Source organism: Leguminivora glycinivorella, chromosome 8 (assembly GCF_023078275.1).
Source record: "Leguminivora glycinivorella isolate SPB_JAAS2020 chromosome 8, LegGlyc_1.1, whole genome shotgun sequence".
NCBI lineage: Eukaryota > Metazoa > Arthropoda > Insecta > Lepidoptera > Tortricidae > Leguminivora > Leguminivora glycinivorella.
Window position 1 is genome coordinate 16,479,504 of NC_062978.1, and position 21,631 is coordinate 16,501,134.

The 21,631-nt window shown below is 38.9% G+C and overlaps 3 protein-coding genes across 3 annotated transcripts; 1 reads left to right on the forward strand and 2 right to left on the reverse strand.

Annotated features, from left to right (window-relative positions):
* Nucleotides 1–244: 244 nt before the first annotated feature.
* Nucleotides 245–2,586, forward strand: LOC125228986 (caltractin-like). The gene is made up of 4 exons (XM_048133742.1): nt 245–431; nt 638–1,007; nt 1,494–1,728; nt 1,856–2,586. The coding sequence occupies exons 1-3, from the start codon at nt 417–419 to the stop codon at nt 1,655–1,657; spliced, it is 549 nt and encodes a 182-aa protein (XP_047989699.1). The 5' UTR covers nt 245–416; the 3' UTR covers nt 1,658–1,728; nt 1,856–2,586.
* Nucleotides 2,569–4,102, reverse strand: LOC125228985 (ribose-5-phosphate isomerase). Its single transcript, XM_048133741.1, has one exon. The coding sequence runs from the start codon at nt 3,946–3,948 to the stop codon at nt 3,163–3,165; it is 786 nt and encodes a 261-aa protein (XP_047989698.1). The 5' UTR covers nt 3,949–4,102; the 3' UTR covers nt 2,569–3,162.
* A 985-nt stretch (nt 4,103–5,087) lies between these two features.
* LOC125229082 lies at nt 5,088–7,089 on the reverse strand. The gene is made up of 3 exons (XM_048133858.1): nt 6,967–7,089; nt 6,133–6,293; nt 5,088–5,833 (listed from the first exon to the last, which is right to left on the reverse strand). The coding sequence occupies exons 1-3, from the start codon at nt 7,071–7,073 to the stop codon at nt 5,088–5,090; spliced, it is 1,014 nt and encodes a 337-aa protein (XP_047989815.1). The 5' UTR covers nt 7,074–7,089.
* Nucleotides 7,090–21,631: the final 14,542 nt, after the last annotated feature.

A 21,631-nucleotide genomic window follows, 5' to 3' on the forward strand; every position in this document is an offset into this window, starting at 1 on the left:
GTAGCCCGACACGCTCTTGGCCGGTTTTTTTTTTAAATAATGCAAGTGACAGCGAGAATAAGGGCTAGTTATATCTTCGCGTTCGTACGGAAGAACTTGGGCACGGAACGATCGTGTGTTACTGAATGTTGCCAGGTTGCCACCTGTTTAGCTATTTGAGTTACGGTAATAACTGCTTAATTTTGACTGTCAATATTAAGAAACATACTTTTTACCGCAGTTATTTCTTATGCTTAAAAATGCGGGATCAATTATTTATTGACATCTCTTCAATCTCTTGAATAGTTGGTAATAAGTTGGTATTTATTTCTAGATAAAAATAAAATAAAAGAAATCAGTAGACTAGAATACTAGCTATCAACCTAAAATACAGGAAGGGAAAAGTGAGTAGAGGTAGTTATTTCGCCAAGTTCTTAATGGTACAAACAATGGTAAGTGAATATAAAATACAGTTTTGTTATCATCCTCACATTGTGACTACGTCTATACAAATTAAATAAAAAATAATTATGTAGCTAAAGAACTTGTGCAATACCAGTTCATGTCTATATTTGGTATACTTTCATAATTTAACTAATTATAACCGAATCTATCTAATAGTATTAACAGAATTTATTGCAGTTTTTATTGATTTCAGACAACTGCAGTAACCACTACCCAGAAAAAGGTTGGTACCAGTAATGCTCCACCAGGAGGCATGCGGAAAAAATCGGGGCCCAAGTTCGAGCTCACTGAGGAACAAAGAAGGGACATAAAAGAAGCATTTGATTTATTTGACACAGAAAACACTGGAAAAATTGATACCAAGGAGTTAAAAGTGGCAATCAGAGCCCTTGGATTTGAACCTAGAAAAGAGGAAATAAAAAAAATGATTGCAGAAATCGATAAATCTGATGGCAAAGTATCATTTGAAGATTTTCTGGAGTTGATGACAGTGAAGATGGCAGAGAAAGACACAAAGGAAGAAATCATGAAAGCCTTCAAACTGTTTGATGATGATGAAACTGGTAAGTTATATTTAGCATTCGAAAATTTAAATCCTTGACACCAAGTGTGAGTGCATCAACTTTATCTAGGTAATTGGAGAGTAATAAGTAGCAGAGCTTTCACAACATTATCAAAAGATAATGGCATAAAGATATGAGGGGTCTCCAAACTTTATTGCCTTGCCCTGTCGGCACCTCAGAATTTTTCACAAAGGCCACCAACTGTTTTTGGGTAGACCATCTGAGGGCCATGGTTTGGCCGCAATTGGATTTGAATCCTTGGTGGGACAAGATTTGGAGAGTCCTGCTTTAAAACATTTCCACACAGTGCCACAAGTCTGAAGTAAGGTAAATCCTTAAAGACAGAGCTAGCTGACAATTTTCTGTATAATGATTTATTTGCAATGTCTATCAAAAATGATGAAGAACAAAAGCATTCAGGAGTTAAAGTAAAAGATCATCATAATGTTAATAAACAACTGTATGATTTACTTCCCAAAATTCCAGGTAAAATCTCTTTCAAGAACTTGAAGAGAGTTGCAAGGGAACTTGGTGAAAACTTGACGGATGAAGAACTGCATGAAATGATAGATGAAGCAGACAGGGATGGTGACGGTGAAATCAACCAAGATGAGTTCTTACGCATCATGAAGAAAACAAGTCTTTATTAGCTAATAAATTCATATGTGGTCTATTTTTCATACTGTACTCTTGGAAGCACAAATTATACATTTTAAAGAGATTAACACTTTCGCTACCAAGAACCCGACTGTCGGGTACACCGCTCGTAGAAGCGTAGCCGATTACATGGGTTTCCCCGTATGTAGCGAAAATGTCGTAGCGCCGCGTAGAGCCCGGTTTCGAAAGTGTTAAGAAGTTGTAGCAGCTATGAAAAAGGCACTTGCAACAAGATATTGGAATAGTTACCTATATTTTTATACAAGTGTTGGAAAGGAATGATACATATTGTAAGCACAGGACAAAATTGATCTTTGTTATGGGTCTAATCTATGTATATAGTTTAAACTACTGTAACTATTAAGGTAATCTGAGAACTTTTGAGACATTCATAGGTTTGGTTTTATAAATACCTCTGAAACATTGAATCAGAATAAAATTTGTAATTTAGTACATCATTATCAAGATCTTGGGTCTTTGTAAAACCACACCTTAGTTGTTTACATAACCAAAGAATCTTCATAAGAATAATTAAGGATTTAAAATATCAGAATCTATCGAATTATAATAGTGACAAATAAGTATTCACCTTTGTGTTTTAGGAACAGAATTTATTTATGTAACTTTTACAAACTTGACCTACTTAATTATATAATTTAGAATTGCATGTTTTCAAAAAGTATCTTCATTGTAAAAGTATCAAACACATGACAGTTTGTACTTAAAACATTCCATATTCATAATTTCATTGTTCCATTCATTTGATTGTTAAATTTAAGATATTTTAAGCTATCATTACTAATATTAATTGTACCTAAGCACTAATTATACCAGATCTGGAAGAACAAACTTATATTGTTATTTTGTAAATGCATTGAAAATGTAGAATAAAATATATGGCACATGATGTTGAGCATTTTAATGCTTTTTTTTTTTACTATTTTCTATGAACAATAACTATCTGTAAAAAGATTCAAGCAACTTTTAATTACACACCTCTTATACAATAACTCTTCAATAATAACCAAAGTATACCATTTTTTTTAAAACCATAACAACTTAGCAGAATATATGGTGAATTACCTACAGAGGTACCAATTCTGATAATAAAATACTTACACTGACATGTGATTCAACATTAAGAGCTTACCTACAAGATGTATACCTAAAGCTGCATAGGTGTTCTGTATAAACATTGTAGAAAATAAATATAAATATCTTAATTCTGTCTAATTGTATAAATGACATGAACATTGTTATTATTACAAATAGTATTTTATACCAAGTAGACTATAATAAAATATATTTGTACCCCTAAAATGCATTATAGAAATATAACATTTATGATTATAATGTGGCCTGTAACACAAACAAAAACTACCTGTAATGATACATATATATTATATTTTTCTTAAAACTGTAATTAAAACTTATATAATTAATAGCCATGTTCTTGCTCAGAAACAAAAAAAAATTAAGTGTAAAAATAATGTGATCTTCATGAAGCAGATCTCTCAACAACATTCCCCTCGGGTTGTCCAAAGTAGGCTTTCTGACACATGTTCACAAATAATCCTGTTTCAACAACTCCAGGTATCAACTTGATGGTTTTGTCAACATGGCTCCAGTCCAAGTCTTGATTGGTGAACATCCAATCTAGAATGAAGTTTCCATTGTCAGTAACAACAGGCCCTGCCTTGGCAACAGCACTGCGTAATTTTACTTCTCCTCCAAACAGATCTACAATTTTGTTTCTAATAGGAACATAAGCCATAGGAATAACTTCTATTGGGATCCCTTTTTTATATCTATCTCCAAGCTTAGATGAGTCTTTGGTATAATCAGCAATAACAATCATTTTTTTAGAACATGAAGCCACAATTTTCTCCTGTAGCAGACAACCTCCTCCTCCTTTTATCAAGGTCATGTTGCCATCCACCTCATCAGCTCCATCAATAGTAACATCGATAAGAGGACTCGTGTCGAGTTCACCAAGAACTAGGTTATGTTTTACAATGAGCTGTTTGGCTTGGAATGATGTAGGGATACAGGTCACCTTCAACTTTTCAGTCTCCACTCGTTCTGCGAGGCGCTGAACGGCGTATACAACAGTAGATCCGCTTCCGACGCCGAAGACAGAATTATCCGTCACATACTCGTCTACCGCTGTATATGCTGCCACTTGTTTTGCTTTTTCTAAGGACATGTTTATTTTAGTACTAAAACAAACCCTAGGTACGCTAAACTGGTACTTTACCAATCTAACTAAGTCTTTTAGAAACATAAAATGTATTTTTAGAATGTTTTTTATACATATACCTCACGGTACGGTAGACGGCAAAAAATAAAATAATATACGATGCTTTAGAAACGTGGTATCCCACAAACCACAAACGAAAATGTACCATATGCAATGAGCATACAGGTTGCGTCACGCCATGATGTCGTCGCCGGTTTGCCTTGCAGTACATGTCAATCTAATCTGTCAACTGTCAATGTCAGTTAAGATGCGTTCAGAAATACCATTAAAGACTTCGCCCTCATACACGTCAAGCAAATCTTGTCACTAAAAAGAAGCGCCAAATTAAAATTTTCTATGGATGAAACATTCAACGAGGGTGCGGTGTGCTGATGACGGGAGGACTTACGGAACTAACTTGTTCCGTTTATTGTCCTTTGAGTCGTCGGCAACCCGAACCCTCCTTGGAACTTGTACACTCCTTTTTGCTGTGTACTTAACACAGCAAAAGGGAATGTACAAGTTTCTAATGGGATGGCAACGCGCATGTGACACTGTTTGAGTTGCAGGCGTCCATAGGTTACGGTGACCGCTTTACATCAGGCGGGCCGTATACTTGTTTGCCACCGACGTAGTATAAAAAAAAAAAAATCAATATTTTTTTACGCGACTACGGCAACGCAAAGGAGGGTTATGATTAAGTGATTGATGATTTGCTTGGCCGCCTTTATGTAAAAAAGTAATTTGTACATATAAAAATATTCTTAAAATTGATTATCTGGTATTTCGTGAAACGGAAAACTATTTTAGCTTCAGCGGAGCTCGAACGAGTCATTGTGCGTGACGTCAAGCCTTTTGTAACGCGTGAATCAAAAAATCACAAGCAAAAAATCTGAGCGAATTTCGCGACGTCAAACGTGGTTCCCTCAGAGTCGAAATGTTAGAAGTCGAGTTACGAATTCCTCTTTTCGCACGAGTATCGTACGACGCTAGGTAAAACGTATAAATGGCCATTTCAATGTTTGACATATTCGCGTAATGCGCTCATTACCTAACTAGTGTGGTAATATAGCGCCATATGTAGTAATTAGGTATAAAACATTGTATTAACATAAAAAAAAGATCGAGGTGTAATATTAAAATAATGGAGAAAATGTATACAACTCACCTACTAGTAAAAATGTTTATTCAAAGATACAACTTTGGCGAACCTCTAAATATAATTCCTTTAATTCTTTTAACATATTGTCCTGATCTAAAATGAGATTATTAACAGTTTCTAAATGAGATGTTAAACATGGACTTTTGTTTGATATTTGAAAATTTTGTTTACATTCGACATCTTTCGGTATACGTGCATTGTATCTATAGTGATCACTTTTATTGCCATCGCCTAAAGCTGTAATATTAAAACGCCTTTCATCAACGCTCGGATTTATGTCATTTTTCGAGAATGCATCCCCATTCTTATGATGAATTTCACATTTCATTTTAAGTTTCTTGTTTATATTTCTAAGATTACGCAATTCTTCAGTAGTAGCTGCTAAGTTATTCTCTACAATGTTTAGTTTATTTCTCAGAAATCTATTGCGTTGCTTGAGCTGAGCGCACTGATCGCGCGCGTTGCAGTAGTCGACATAGTATTCTCCACAAGCGAGCAGGATCGTCTTCAGTTCCTCTATGAACGGCATATCTTTAGGTATTTCATTACGCATTTTCTGCAGTTTTTGATAAGCCTTATGGATAAAATTACTAAGAAACTGCACGTCGCTGCTGATATTGTAATTTTCCATTCGCAATTGTTGTATCAAACTCAGATTTTCAGCGTTACTCTTCGATATTTCGTATGATTCATTTCGAACGGTTTTCAGTTGATTCAAAAGATTTTCCGTTTCCTTGTTTTTGGCCGACAATACTATTTTAGCAATATCTAAAAAAATACGGTGAATTCGGTTAGTCCAGATATAATATAAATCTATACGAGATGATCGATAGACTTCGAAACGCTTTGAGCCTCCAGATCCGACTTTTTTGCCTTACCTAGTCGCATTCTGGAACATTTTATTTCTCCTATTCAGATAGAAAGTGCTCGTGATTTTTGAGTAGAACTGACCTTTTAAATTCACTAACTAAAATACCTATGAAAATAAAATAAAAAATCAAAAAGAAGCGCTCAAATAGGAATTTTGTGACCTACTTAATCAATAGGGGCACGTAACTATTACTCACTGCATACGGTCTTCAGATGCTCTTTTAGTTTTTTGAACTGTCTGTTTTTTATATCAGCTTTAGTTGCATTAGTGTTGTTTTCTAAATTGAAGTCGATATCTGCATCATTTTTAAACATTGTATCCTTCCCTATTTCAGGCTCCAATGTAAATCTTGAATACCTAAAACAATAGGTAAGTACAACATTTTTACACTTTAGTGTACCTTTATACTTAAGGCCCGAGTGCAGCTTGAAACAATTGAAGCTCATACAAGTTTAGTGTACTGAGTCGACGCTGTATAGGATTTTCACAAGCTCACCCGCCCCACTGCACGCCCCGTAAGGATACGCCGGTGACAAGTATTAACTATACTACCTACCTTATAATAATAATTTAGATTTAAACCGTTTTTAACCCCCGACGCAAAAACGACGGGGTGTTATAAGTTTGACGTGTCTGCCTGTGTGTGTGTCTGTCTGTCTGTGTGTGTGTGTGTGTGTGTGTGTGTGTGTGTGTGTGTGTGTGTGTGTGTGTGTGTGTGTGTGTGTGTGTGTGTGTGTGTGTGTGTGTGTGTCTGTCTGTCTGTCTCTCTGTGTGTGTGTCTGTCTGTGGCATCGTAGCTCCCGAACGGATGAACCGATTTCGATTTAGTTTTTTTTTGTTTGAAAGCTGAATGAGTCGGGAGTGTTCTTAGCCATGTTTTATGAAAATCGGTCGACTATGTCGCGGTCGGGGGTTTTTTCAGAATTTTAATACCTACTAACGTTAAATTTTTTGCCGAGTAGGTCTAGGTACAACCTACCTTGTTCGTGCGCAAATAGTGTTCAATTGTGCAAGCTGCTTTATAACTTACTTTTGTATTTCCTTGGATATCAGAAAAAGGGAATTTCGCATAACCTCCCCAGTATCGTGCTCGTTCCGATAATTAGTTGAAGAGAAAATTTTCAGGTCGTTATTCATTTTTACTGTAATCAGATTTTTTCCACTCACTATGTAAATACAATTTTAGTATAAAATGTAATTTGTATAAATTCCAAATACTATGACTTTTAATTTTGAGAGCTGACCATAGACTGTCAAACTCATTAAGGTACTGTTATACGTTAAAATAAACCATCCAACATCGGGTCAGCTGTGGCGAATGCCGGGATAACGCAAGGAGGATGATGATACGTTTAATACTAAACTTTAATATGATGTCTAGTACTTTAGTCTTAGCTGTCATATGTTTCTCAGTACCTATGATTTAATTATGCTTATATAGTACGATTATAAGGCCCAAGTGCGTTTTGCGCGTTTTCGTATCGAATCGGATAATGTGATCCGATCCGATATCGGACGTCGGACCGATATCCCATATATTTACGCCACCATCTTTGATTCTTTTCCTTTGAAATCCTTCCGACATCCGATATCGGATCGTATAATGTGAAAACGCACTAAGGTAAAAGAAATATAACTGGAACAGATTTCTCAAACAAGTTTGTAGTTATAGTAATGGCTTACTTTATATTATCGTCAACTTTATAACTAACTGCAGATAATCTTAGGTGGTAACCAGAATGAAGTCAATATGATGGCGCGGACCGTTGCAATTTTCATTCGATAGTGCGGTGCATGGCCATTCTCTATAAAATCTATTACCCTGAGACTTGGTATAAACAAAGAAAACTCGTACAGTTTGCGTGGAAGACATGCGGCGTGTCAGCCAATTTTCCAGCAAACGCCCGCCGCCTCGTAGCCGCCATTTCGTTTGTTCGCAGGACAAGACCTTGGGTTCCCAATGCTTATCGAACTTGAGCGATTAATTTGCTAGGTCTGTAGCAAAGTTTGTAGCCAAGCGTCAACGATGGCCGAAATTTTGGTGTGTGCGTGTGGGTTGAGTGAGCACCTTCCGAAAATAAAAAAAATATGCTGATCATTTAGTAAAAGTTCTAAAACAATTGTAAAACGAATCTCTGAATTTGTAAAAAGATAAATCAAAAGATACATGTGCTCACTCAGTTCTCACAAACTACCAACGAAAACAGTGAATGTATTCATTTAACATATAATATTTATATACTAACATTTAGTAAAAAATATGCCAACCTACCTCTATAAATTTTAGATCACCTAGTTACGTATTTAAATTTTTACAAATAGTTTCTTATGCTCACTCAATCCTCACACTTTTGAAAAGCCGAATTTTGATGAAAAACATAAGATTTAGGCCGCTATTATATGTGTATAGTTTAGTAAAAGTGAAATGGGAATTTGTAAAATACAAAACGAACCACTAACGTGTCAGGTTTTTTTATAATAAATTTTTGCAGGTGCTCACTCAGTCCACACGTTTTGAGAAAGTTAAAAATGTAAATATCTAAAGATTTGTAGCACCACAGACACTCGAAAGTACTTCAACATTTAGTAAAAATTTTTACTAAATATCCACCATCTAATATTTTATATTCGTTGTCTGGTTTTAAAGATATTCAGACATAACTTTTCTCATACAAATGTATCATGTAGGGTGACCACACTATGTTGGCTCCATGTGAGAACTGAGTGAGCACATGTTAATGACTGTATCTTTTGATTTATCTTTTTACAAATTCAGAGATTCGTTTTACAATTGTTTTAGAACTTTTACTAAATGATCAGCATATTTTTTTATTTTTGGAAGGTGCTCACTCAATCCACACGCACACATTTTGGTACCTAGACCAGCATGTGCATGTCAGTAGAGGCTTGGGGTTTAAAAATAGTTTAAATCAAATTAAGAGTGAACAGGTCATCTCTCTGGTCGAGCTCACTCCATCGTAGGCGAAGCTAGTTCTTAATATAAGTAAATGTTATTTAGTGATCAAACATGGTGCTAGAAGTAGGTATAAATGTAACATGAGTCACGAATTTATGGCATGTTACATTTATTCACGACGCAATTTCAAGTGACAATCTATCTCTAAATAAGTGTTACTTTCCCAATACATACATACATGCACGCAATGAAGTCGTGAGTCGCGTTACTTTTACGTGGATTCACCCAAATAGAGATGTGATTGTCATAGTTTCATAGAAGTTTGAGGTTAAAAGTTAGTTTTGCACAGTCTGTAATATCGGATTGATGATTCGTTGGAGCAGCCGACTCGCATGCACTTGGGAACGTACTTGAAGCTCGTGTGGTAACCATTTCACGGTCGATTTGTGCCGCACCACTAAAATAGGACGTATCTTCTGGACAATCTGCTGTAATGGAAAAAGGGTATGTAAAGAATACTGCTGCATAATACAGGCCTGAAATTTGTCGGACCATGGGCCGCCGGATGTAATATGGAAAATAGGTATGATAAAATTATTTTTAAATCTAATTTGCGGCTTGAGCTTCTGATGACCTTGATGGTCATTGATATTGATTTAAACCCAGGAAGGTGTAATTAAATTAATATTTCATGCGGTTTTCGGCGAAAGAAAACACTGTCAGAAAACCAGACGTCCCTCATTCCAAGAAGCCTAGTCATAATATGGGTAGCTGTTGGTCGTCTACTGTAAAACTAGTCCGTAAGCAAACCGGTCGCCATCGGGCTGAAAGCGAGGAAAGGCTATAACTAGGAGGAGAGGTGTCATTGTTGTATTGAACCGACAAAACACTGTTGTTACTCCTGTGATGGTATCCTAGTCGTTACGACGTCGATTTAAGGCCTAGTAGATTAGATATTTTGAAATGAAAAAATGAAAAATGAAAAAAAAATTATTTCAGGCGTGATCCCATAAATTTGTTAGTAAACTTAAAAAACTATCCCTACTCTATATTAGTTACAATAATAACAAAAATAAATTAAATTAAATTACAATATAAATTAAATTAAAACACTACAACAATAAACAAATAACATTCCTAAAAATTATTTTTTATTATATTTTGGAGCAACTTCTATAGGGCTCATGGAGTTTGCTCCAGCGTCTCATGAGAGGGCTGTCCATCCTGGAGACTAATGCGTTCAGGAGACCGTTGGTACCACCCTGCAATCGATACCACTGGGAACCCGCTCTTTTACGCATGATAGCATAAAAGTCGTCCGTATGGGCATCCGCGAACATCCCAGATGCGCTGCAGTACCGAGGGAGGCCCATCAGTATCCTAAACGCATTATTATATTGAATACGCAGGGCGTTGTATGCTCGCTGCGTAAAACTGGCCCACAGGCTGCAAGTATAGAACGATTGACAATAAGATTTAAATAATGTGATCTTGACTTCATTATTCATATCACTATTTTAACGAGAAACATTCCTTGACCAGGCTTTTAATGTTGTTTACTAATCTTTACAAGAGTTCTCAACTCAGCTCTAACCTAGAGTTATTAAGAAGTTTTCGCCACATCAGCGGTACAATGGAGTGATGAATGAAAATGATTCACCAATATACTTATTCTAAGAGGATCCCGATCTTACTTAGCCGTTATCCGCACGGTCGGTTTATTTCAATTTCCTTCATAAAGACGCTATTCTCGGATTTGAAGTAGATTTATCATGCTCGGATAAAGCGGGCACTTTTTGTGCTTTTCTTATGCCTGGATCTGACCCGAGATCTGTCCACTTAATGTGAATAATGGTGTGCGATGGAAAACGAATGCGAACCGAACACAAAAGACAACAATACGAAGCGATTCCGAGATTTGATACAAGGATTTTTTTGGCAAAATATTGAATATATAGGTACTACTTACCTTGTTAAATATTAAATTATTATTAGTATAATTAACTACCTTTTGTCTTTGCCCGTGTAGAGGAGACGATTTTCGTAAATAATCTGATGTTTAAAGTAAACACTTTAAACTTAACTTTGTAACCAACAAGTATGCTACATTGAACAAATCAATGCACCAAAAGTAGTAATGAAAAACCTAAGAATTCTTACAAACTCTTTTTTCAAAGTCATGTAACGCGCGTGTTTCGTTATTTTGTCCAAAAAAACAAACCATAATGTCCACAATTGCATAATTTAGTCTCTTATCTCAACCTCGTCCCCACTGGGTCACAGACATTTACGCAAAGCGAAATGCAAGCTGCCGTAGCTAGTAGCACGTCTCTCAGATAATGTCCGTCCCCTCTTGAGTAGCACGGAACCGTCTAGCAAGACGATCAGATCAAGCCGAGTCGCCCGAGTACTTGTGAGATGAAGATCGAATGAAGAGCCGAGGAATTCTCGCATGGTAATCGATCTAGTGAATGCTCACAATTTCGGAAGCTTGTGCGTTATTATTCCTTAGATATCTTACCTACACTTGAAAGTTTGAAAGGGACAAATCCATGTGCTAAAATGACAATGTTCCTTCGTATGTAGGTAAGGAAAACTTAGATCTTCGTAAACTTACATCTTACAAACTTAATGCGAAATCGTTGAGCTTTTACCTGTACTTACAAAAACTTATCTTTTACTTTGTCGCGGGTTTCATATAGTGAGTGAATAAAGAAAGGTTCGATTGTCAACAGTACATTATTTATGTCAAAGGCCCGAGCACCTAAAGGTAAGATTACAAGTTGTTGGAATGATAGACCGCATAAATAGTTAAATCTGCTACTCTAATACAATTTGTAGTAAACCATGATCCCGACGCTAAGGTCGCATTATCGGATTGGAAAAAACTGTTACAAAAACACACTGCGAAAACAAAAATTTAACTTACGTGGGTAGGATAGAGTTGGGGTTTGCTTGGTCCGAGAATCGTAAGTACTAGGGAGAGTTTTACAATGTTCATGTGACGGCAGGACCTTTTTGTTGGGCCTTTTGTGAGGAGAATCCGCGATGCCCTGGGGCCGTGGGGCACGATTTCCATTACACGGGAGGATTTTATGAAGAGTCTTTGTTTTCTCTAAATTTTACACCATATTCAATGACATCATCTTACACTAACTTATCCATACTAATATTACAAATAGGAAAGTGTGTGTCTGCTTGTTTGTCCATCTTTCATGACAAAACGGAGCGACGAATTGACGTGATTTTTAGTATGGAGTGACTTGAGGGGATAGGCTACTTTTTGTCTCTTTCTAACGCGAGCGAAGCCGCGGGCAAAAGCTATTAGTTAATTTAATACATAAGTGTATTTAAGTAGGTACATCTTTATTACGAAAATATCCATTTATAGAATATACGGACCCGGAGAAATGCAAATTACATAACTTTATAATAATTTTCACCACACCAACTGGTAAAGATCAATTTTGCTATTCGAAAACGGACAGCAAAATTGCATTGTATCTAAATCTTAACTTGATGCCTTGAGCTGGCTGGTAGAATTTAGCTACAAATAATCATTTTTGAGTCATAAATTATATAGAACGTAAATAAGATAAAGAGGCCCGACGGCATGACGCTCGTGCCATGGAAGATGGGACAGCCCTTAGTTTGGGATGCCACTTGTGCTGATACTCTGGCGCTGTCCCATCTCCATCGCACCGCTTTAAAGGCTGGCTCGGCGGCCAATTCGGCCGAACTCCTCAAGCGGCGCAAGTATGCAACCATTAATAGTGGTTGCACATTTGAGCCGTTTGGGGTTGAGACCCTGGGGCCCTGGGGGGAAGGCGCCCACAGGGTCTTCAAAGAATGCAGCCGCAAGCTTGTGGAATTGACACGTGACCAGAGGGCTGGGTCATATCTGGCACAGCGGATCAGCATTGCCATACAACGTGGCAATGCTGCCAGCCTTCTGGGCACGTTGCCAGTGGACGGCGATTTGGGGCAAGTCTTTTATTTATAGTTTATTTATAAGTTTAGATTTTAGTTTTAGTTTGTAGTTTTATTTAAGGACCTATTTTATTTTTTTATTATTATGTATTTGTAATGTAATTTTATATTATGAAATAAATCCCACATATTTAGTTTAAAAAAAAAAAAAAGATAATGAGTAAAACATGATGCATTCCATGAACTGAGACTCGAAAATCTCGAAATTAAAATTACGCATTATATTTGTTCTGTTTGCCATCCGGTGATTATTTAAAGTTTCAACTTTTGTATGAGTGCAATGAAACCCGTCAAAAATTGCTGCAAGTTTGCCGGTTTAAAAAAAATTGGCTAAAGTTGGGGAAGTCTGGTACGCGCACGTAATAAAAGTAGCTGAAATATGTAACAGGTAACAAAGACATACTGCAAGCAACAACTTGTATGAAGCCTGCACTCAGAATAAAGTACCATACATGTTTTAGAAGCGATATCAGTCTGTCTGTCCCATTATATGTAGGTACAGCAATGGTTATAGTATTTTTCCCCTCACTAGCTCGGAAACACGTGTTTTGTCCTTTAATACCAGCGGGTAAAAACGCATTTTATCCACTAGTGGGTAAAGTAATTTGACCTTGAATAAAGTCAAATTAACTGCTTTAAAATTGATAAAAGTAGGTGAATCTAGTAATAAAGATGATTTACCACCTGTGGAACTACTGGAAGCAGTGATAAACGCATTTTTTGCGTTGTAGTTTCCTCGCTATAGTGAGGGGAAAAGTTTTGTGTTACACTCGGGTGCAAATGTATTTTACTTCTCGTGTGTTAAAAAACTCGCAAGTTCAGGATTCTATTCTCGAACCACTCGCTTCGCTCGTGGTTCAACTATAGAATCCTTTCACTTGCTCGTTTTTCAATTCCACACTCGGCGTTAAAATACAACTTTGCCCCCTTGTATAACAAATAACTATTATACAATCGTGATATAATACACAGCTTTTCAGTCGAGTACCATGTTTAGGCGACGAAGCTTGCTGAGTGGCCTAATAGTACGGTACGAGAGTGAAAAGCTTAATTATATCACTATTGTATACAATACTTTTTCTATGAGTCATCATCATCATCAATGGACGAAAATATCATCATTCAAGATAAAATTAATGTTAATAGCATCGTTCACCGTTGTATCAACATCGAATTACCTGGCAACCAATTGTTGGTGGTTGGTGGTTTGTAATAACCGTCTCTGATTGGTCGATAACCCGATAGCTAAAAAAAAATGTTTCAGATGCAGAAAAATTTGCCAGGTATCGCAAATTAGTATAGAACTTGTATAAAGTTCTATTTTTGAATTTTTTTCAGTTAACTAAAGTGAAGTGTAATGTAATGAAATATTATAGTTGACTAAGTGTCAAAGACTATCCAACACTGAAAAGTCAGCACATATAGCTATATGCCTAATTAGTCTGTGGTGTCCTAATTGACAGATTAAAGTCGACGAGTAGAAAAAAATCGTTAAGATACACTCGCACACATACACACAGGAGATTACATGACTCACTAGTAGCAAAAGTCACGAAGAACATCTGTTAACCAACTTCAAAACTTTTGTTAAAGAACAAAGTACAGCGCCAGCGCCAGTGTGTCCTCAGGGCTTCGCGACGCTGAAACTTTCAATATAAAAGTTCACTCAATATTCGACTACGCGGCCGGCTTATGTGAAACATACCTTCGCTTATGGTTTGGTTGTCTCCAACTTAAAGGTCCGAAATTTATGGCGGTACTTGGCATGTGTGGATGTTGTCTATGCTCAGGGGCAAAGCAAGTAATATTGATATTGTAAGGCGGGATGGCGTTTGGCGAAGTGAAGAGAAAGCCGAGTGTACGAATCTAGACTTTATTGACAAGGTTACAAGTTAGTGATACCTCACTGAACCTACATGACCCAGCAGAGGTGGATGCAAGCACTGCATGGCTAGGTAGGTTTACTTAGCTAGAAGACACTCGTATGCTTAAGCAAAGGTTAAGGCATAGAGCGTGCAGTAAGCTAGTTCCTACTGTGAGAGTACAACGATACTCGGTCGACGCCGGGGGGTCATGTTTCTACGTCGACCAAACGTTCGCGTGTTCTATCTTTTGGTTGCGCTGTGTGTGGGCGACATCTATTGGTGCACGTGGGAACTAAACGGCTGATCGATGCGCTCGATGCGGTTGTGCGGGGTGCGCGCTGTGCGTGAGCGTGTGGCCTGAGTAAAGCACCGCAGTTACAACAGATGGCGCACCCGTAGTCGTTTGGTGTAGTTCTCGTTACAACTCTCCCCCTATGTCCACGCAGGCGTCCCGACAAGTAGGACATAAATCAGTAGAGTCAGTGTGTTGTCTGGAACATGATCTGCCACACAGTCTGGTTACTGCAGGCGTAGCTTTCTTGGGAAGCGTTGTTCTACAACATCTAATATACTTAACTAATCAGTCTTCATTGAAGATAGGCGGTAAGATGGCACAAAAGTAGGTTTGTGCTTACATATCCCGATCACATGTTCGAAGCTTTTACCGGTTTTCCGGTGGGCATGAAGTCGTCCTAGCTTCCTACTCAACAGCCGTCCTATGCTGTGACGTCAAGCGATGAGAATGTAGTCGATGGGAAGAGTGTATCATCGAGACCCTCTAAATCACATTCTGCATCGTAATCCTGTAGCGAGACTCTTGCGTCTTCATAGAGAGCTTCCAGGATGGGAGAGTAATTCGCCGCCGTTCCTTAGAAAGAGTGTCGAACTTGTAACGCGTCCAGATCGCGTAGTAACAAAAGTCGGATCCTTTAGCTTCGCAGGCTCGCCTTTTCCGCTCATTAAAGTAGGTTGTCTTGCGTAGCGTAGCGTAGCTTCTAACACGAAGGTCGTAGCACGCCAATGACGTCACGGGCTCCGTAGCTCGATAATGACGTCACGCAGACTAGCCCCACGTTGGGCGCCAATGTAAGGCGGGATGGCGTTTGGCGAAGTGAAGAGAAAGCCGAGTGTACGAATCTAGACTTTATTGACAAGGTTACAAGTTAGTGATACCTCACTGAACCTACATGACCCAGCAGAGGTGGATGCAAGCATGGCTAGGTAGGTTTACTTAGCTAGAAGACACTCGTATGCTTAAGCAAAGGTTAAGGCATAGAGCGTGCAGTAAGCTAGTTCCTACTGTGAGAGTACAACGATACTCGGTCGACAACAGATGGCGCACCCGTAGTCGTTTGGTGTAGTTCTCGTTACAATATTTATTTTCTTTATACACAGTTTGTAAACTTGTATAAATATTTAAAGCAACTACGTACTTGTTTACGCGGGCAAATTGTATGAATAAAATATAAAGTAAAAGCGTAGGCATTAAGCAGACAAAGTAGTGGGCCAAGCCATTGCGTGCTACGGCTAAGATCCTCTAATAAAGACGGATGGTGTGGCCTCGCTAAGCCGCAGCGCAACTTGTCCTCGCCTTTATAATTTATTTTTATTTCTCCTCTTAAATTTACCAAACCTTGTTTCAGGACCGGTATTAACAACAAGTAATGCTGAACGTTAGATATGGCTGTAGTGAAACTATGCTGTATAGTTTCTATCTGACCATCTCTATAGTATTGCTGCTTTGTTACCAAGTCTATTTACCTACATTAAATACTTTGCTTACCTATTTTTTACCCCCGACGCAAAAACGACGGGGTGTTATAAGTTTGACGTGTCTGTCTGTCCGTCTGTCTGTCTGTCTGTCTGTATGTCTATCTGTCTGTCTGTCTGTCTGTCTGTCTGTCTGTTTGTCTGTCTGTGGCATCGTAGCTCCCAAACGGAGGAACCGATTTAAATTTAGTTTTTTTTCTCTGAAAGCTGAGTTAGTCGGGACTCGGGAGTGTTCTTAGCCATGTTTCATGAAAATCGGCCAACTATGACGCGGTCGGGGGTTTTTTCAAAATTTTAATTTTGTGGTTATGTCTTGTTCACTCCTTACACTGTAAGGACACGTAGGTACACTCAACACACACATTACACTCCACAAATCATCACATACACATATAGTGACTGCGCGGCAGCGCACGCGATAACACACATGCAGAATGACACAAACAGCGCATCGATTATTGTATGCCATCAGAACGTGCAATCACTGAACAATAAGGTAGATAAGTTAGAAGTGTTGCTTAACAATGATTTAAAATGTGACGTGTTAGCTATTACCGAACACTGGCTATCAGAAGTAAATCTTAAGTGTATTAACTTAGACAAATACCTACTGGTATCATCTTTCTGTCGAAAACAATCGATCCACGGCGGGTCGTGTCTATTTGTGAATAAAAATATTAAAGCAGTTAACGTTCCTGAACTTGAAGACATCTCTAAAGAATTAATATGCGAAGTATCAGCAATTAACTTGTTAGACTTTAACCTTCTTGTCATTTGTTTATATCGAACAAACTTAGTTAATACTAAGGACTTTTTAATTTACCTTGAACGTGTGCTCGAAAAAGCCAACGAATTTAGTCAAAATTTTATTTTAGTCGGAGACATGAACATTAATTGTATTGGGGAAAAGACCCTTGACTTGAAATACCTAGAGGAGGTTTTGACATCACAATACTGTAGGAACGAAATTATGTTCCCAACTCGAGTTAACGGTAACTCATCAACAGCACTCGATCATGCCTACACAAATGTTGAGGTAGGCTCAGTGTCAGCGACTCCCGTTGTTACAAACATAGGGGACCATTACGCGGTGCGGCTAGAACTAACAGGTCGCCGCATAATACCTACACTACAGACCTACCTGGCTAGGGACTACTCGCATATTAATCGCGTTAATTTCTCTGCCACGATGGAAAGTATAGACTGGACCAACTTTTTATCTAATAATAATATTTCAGCCGAAACGCTATCATATCAGCTATGCACCATCTTGACAGAGAGAATTAAAATATGTTTTCCCTTAAAAAGAAAAACCTGTAGGAAAAACAGCGAGTCATGGGTTACTCAAAATATTTTAAATATGAAATCGCTATTATTCGATTGTATTAAATTAGGCCATTTATTTCCGTGTAACGACGAGTTGAAAATTCGTATCGACATTTTAAATACAAAATATAACCACGAACTTCAACAATCTAAGAGTCGATTCTATTGCGACCAGATGGCTAGGTCACAAAATACGAGCAAATCTATGTGGGAAGTCGTCAATAAAGAGAGAGGAAAGACTAAACGTCCTGCTGTGGATTTCACTGAACTTATTAGGCGGGCAGACGGCACGAAATACAGTACAAAGAAAGATGTTGTCGATGCAATGAACGGTAGATTCGTAGGTGCTGCGCTGGCCTGCGGAGCCCCCCGCGCTGACCTCGAGCGCGTGCGCGCCCTGTTGAGCGCAGCGCGAGCTCCCGCGGAATCCTCGTTGAGACTTACAGCATTTACTCCCGAAGAAGTCCATAATATCATTTTAAAGCGCATTCAACATAAGACCACCAAAGATTACTACGGCATGTCCATGGACCTACTCAACTCAATAGCTGACACTATATCCCCTGCACTCTCTCACCTTTTTAACACCTGCCTGAAAGAAGGCTGTTTTCCCAAGACTCTGAAAATCAGTAAAATATCCCCAATTTACAAAGGTAAGGGTAAGAAAGAAAACATTGATGGGTACAGGCCGGTAGCTGTCATACCCACCATTGCTAAGGTGCTTGAGAATGGTCTATGCAGCCGACTGACAGCATTCCTGGGTGAAACAAAGGTACTATCGGATCGCCAATATGCATACAGACCCGGACGGAGTACGGTGGACTTGGCGCGAAAGGTTGTGCGTAAGATAATCGGTGCTTTGGAGGAAAAACAGCAAGTCGCAATGATTTGCTGCGACCTCTCCAAAGCATTCGACGTTGCAGACCACAACGTGATTGCCGCTAAACTACTCCATTACGGTGTCTGTGGTAATGCGCACAGGCTATTTATGGACATCTTGCACGATCGATCCCAAATTGTGGTGGGAGACGGAGGTCATGCAAGATCCGACCCATTGACCACAGCAATAGGTGTAGCCCAAGGATCATCAGTGTCCAACATCCTCTTCTCTCTGCTGCTTAATGATTTACCTGAAGCCGTCCAAGCAGCCGACGTACTAATGTATGCAGATGACGTGGCCGGCATCGTCATTGCACCCAACTTTGATGCTCTGCAATCAAGCCTCAACGACGCAGCAAATCAATTGTTCAATTGGTTTGGATTGAATGGGTTAGCCCTCAACCTCACTAAAACCCACGTCCTCCACTTCCACGTAGGAGGCCGAACACCAAGACCATTGAGCGTTAAAGCTGGCGGTGTAAACTTGGAGCAGGTAACGTTCACCACTTTTTTGGGTTTCGTGATTGATCAAAAACTAACATGGGCCAACCATATCGATCTGTTGTGTAGCAAACTGGGTGGAGCATGCTTCGCACTAGGCCGTCTCGCGCGTGTCGTACCCCGAAATGTTGTGAGAGCGAGCTATTTTGCTACGATTCATTCGCTGTTGCAATACGGCACGGAAATATGGGGACGTGCGGCGGACTGGCAGCGCATTTTCAGGCTACAAAAGAGAGCCGTACGAGCAGTAGACAGTAACCTCTCGGAGTACAAAACACGCGCAGACGCCGGCCGCCCTTTACGGAACCCAAGCAGCCTTCTTCCGGTACAAAGAAGACTCGCGCGGTCGAACAAGGTCACGCATGTAATGGGCCCAACTATTTATAATAAGCTGCCCGACACAGTCACCTCAGCTACTTCTCTCTCTGGCTTTAAGTCAAAACTGAAACGTTGGCTTCTTGAGCACACGTTCTATAGTTATGAAGAATTTTTAAATAGTTAGTAACCTAATAAAGTATATATTAACCCATTTACAGTTAATAACTAAATTGTATAATGTTAATAAATGTTATTATGTGACATGTTATATTATAAATATAATAAAGAATATGAATATGAATATGAATATGAATATCACTCCCGGATCACACAAACACACACTCAGAAACAAAGCGTATACCAATAGCGCCGAGTTTCTGGTAACAGACTACTACACAGGGTGGAGGGCTTTAAAGTCCGTTGGCGGCTAGGAGGAAACCTCCAGCATAGCCGGGTGTGCAGTACCTATCCAATGAGGATTACCTCCACCTCTGAAAAAAAAACCTATTTTGTCTCAACTCAACTGTAGTAACATCAAATACCTACTTCTGATGTTGTAATGTTGTCCCTCCCCTCCCGCCCTTCCCGTTAGTTATCCTCATTTTCTGCCGAACATCATGCGGAATGAGTATCGCGTTTGATTGGCAGCCATACCACACTTGGAGCCGGAGCGTAGAGAGCTGCAACTGCTGCAAGCCATCGAGCTGGAAATAGGCCAAGGCGGTTCGGTCCTCTAAGATATAAAGGTACGGAAGGATCTTGTGGAAACCCTATGCACCTCCGAAGTGCCCTAGGTCAAACAAAAACAACTATGTAACTAATTAGGGTCCCCCCACATCTAGCGTCTCGCGAGCGTCGCGTCGGGCCAACTGTATGGGCAAAGCCTGACGCCGCGTCGACGCGACGTCTTTTTCCATACAGTTGGCCGACGCTCGCGAGACGCTAGATGTGGGGGGACCCTTAGGACACCGGACAGATTAGTGTGCCATATTTAATTCCGTTTGCTCCATTGAACTGCAACAATACGTGTATAATCGGCAGGCAATTTTAATTACGAGAGTAATTACAGTAAGTACGTAGATTGTACAAATGGGTGATTTGTAGGAAATATTTTCGCAACGGTAATGTCAGGTGATTCCGCCGACGAGGGCTGCCAACAATGCAGTAAAAACGGCCGGCGTAATTACGATCATTTCACTTCCCATTTCATTAACATTGGACGCAGATCAGCGTTCTTTATTGTAATGGATGAATCGCTTTCTGATATGGTTGGGATCTTTGAAATGTCTTTGCTATAAGAAAATGTTAGCAAAAACAAATTTCCCATTTAATTAAAATTAAGTTAATTATTAATTCATATTTTAATGATCACCAAAATATTTGTACCTAACCAAAAAAAGTAGTTGAACATCAAACGTTTACTTTAAATTGTATATTACCATTTGCCACCATAAATACTATAGTACATTACTACAGAGGCCGGGACAAATGGGGTTGCCGGCCGAAGACATATAGACGGCCGAGCGAAGCGAGGCCGGATAGGTCTGAGGCGGGCAACCCCATTTCCCGCCGAGGTATGTATAGTGCTTTTCTCAAACATGGTATGAAATAAATAAAGTCTACTGAAAATAGTAACTTTGGATGGCTGTATCTCCTAAACGGTGCGTCGTGGCGCAAAAATATTTTTTTTTTTTTTCGTTCCCCTTTGATACCCCGTATACGCTTATAAAAAAAATGAAAAAATTTTTTTTTGTATGAAAACGCACCCAAAATCAAATATTGTCTAGGGCCCGTACCAGTTGCAGTCGGCACGTCTATAAAGCCCCTTATAGTTTTTTTTTAATTGGCTAAATACCTGGATGTTATGTCACAATTATCTGTGTTTGGAAATTAAAAAAGAAGACTTTGCCGGGCTTGGCCTGCAAGGTTTGTATGAAATTCCATTATCTATCAATCGTCCTAGCCGCACCTGCAACGTCATACTTCGCTGCCAATTATAAGGCACATAACATCAATATTTCATACCATGTTTGAGAAAAATATTAAACACCAAATGCTTGTGATTTTTTGATTTGGATGTATAAATAATTTACCTACCTATATGTGACATTCTAGGTAAAGGGACGGGA

Coding starts and splice junctions, on each gene's coding strand:
- LOC125228986 (XM_048133742.1), top strand. Junction 1,008..1,493: donor GTTTGATGATGATGAAACTG/GTAAGTTATATT, acceptor CCAAAATTCCAG/GTAAAATCTCTTTCAAGAAC.
- LOC125229082 (XM_048133858.1), bottom strand. CDS start 7,073: ATGAATAACGACCTGAAAATTTTCTCTTCAACTAATTATCGGAACGAG. Junction 6,294..6,966: donor ATATCCAAGGAAATACAAAA/GTAAGTTATAAA, acceptor CTATTGTTTTAG/GTATTCAAGATTTACATTGG. Junction 5,834..6,132: donor GCATCTGAAGACCGTATGCA/GTGAGTAATAGT, acceptor GTATTTTTTTAG/ATATTGCTAAAATAGTATTG.
- LOC125228985 (XM_048133741.1), bottom strand. CDS start 3,948: ATGTTTCTAAAAGACTTAGTTAGATTGGTAAAGTACCAGTTTAGCGTA.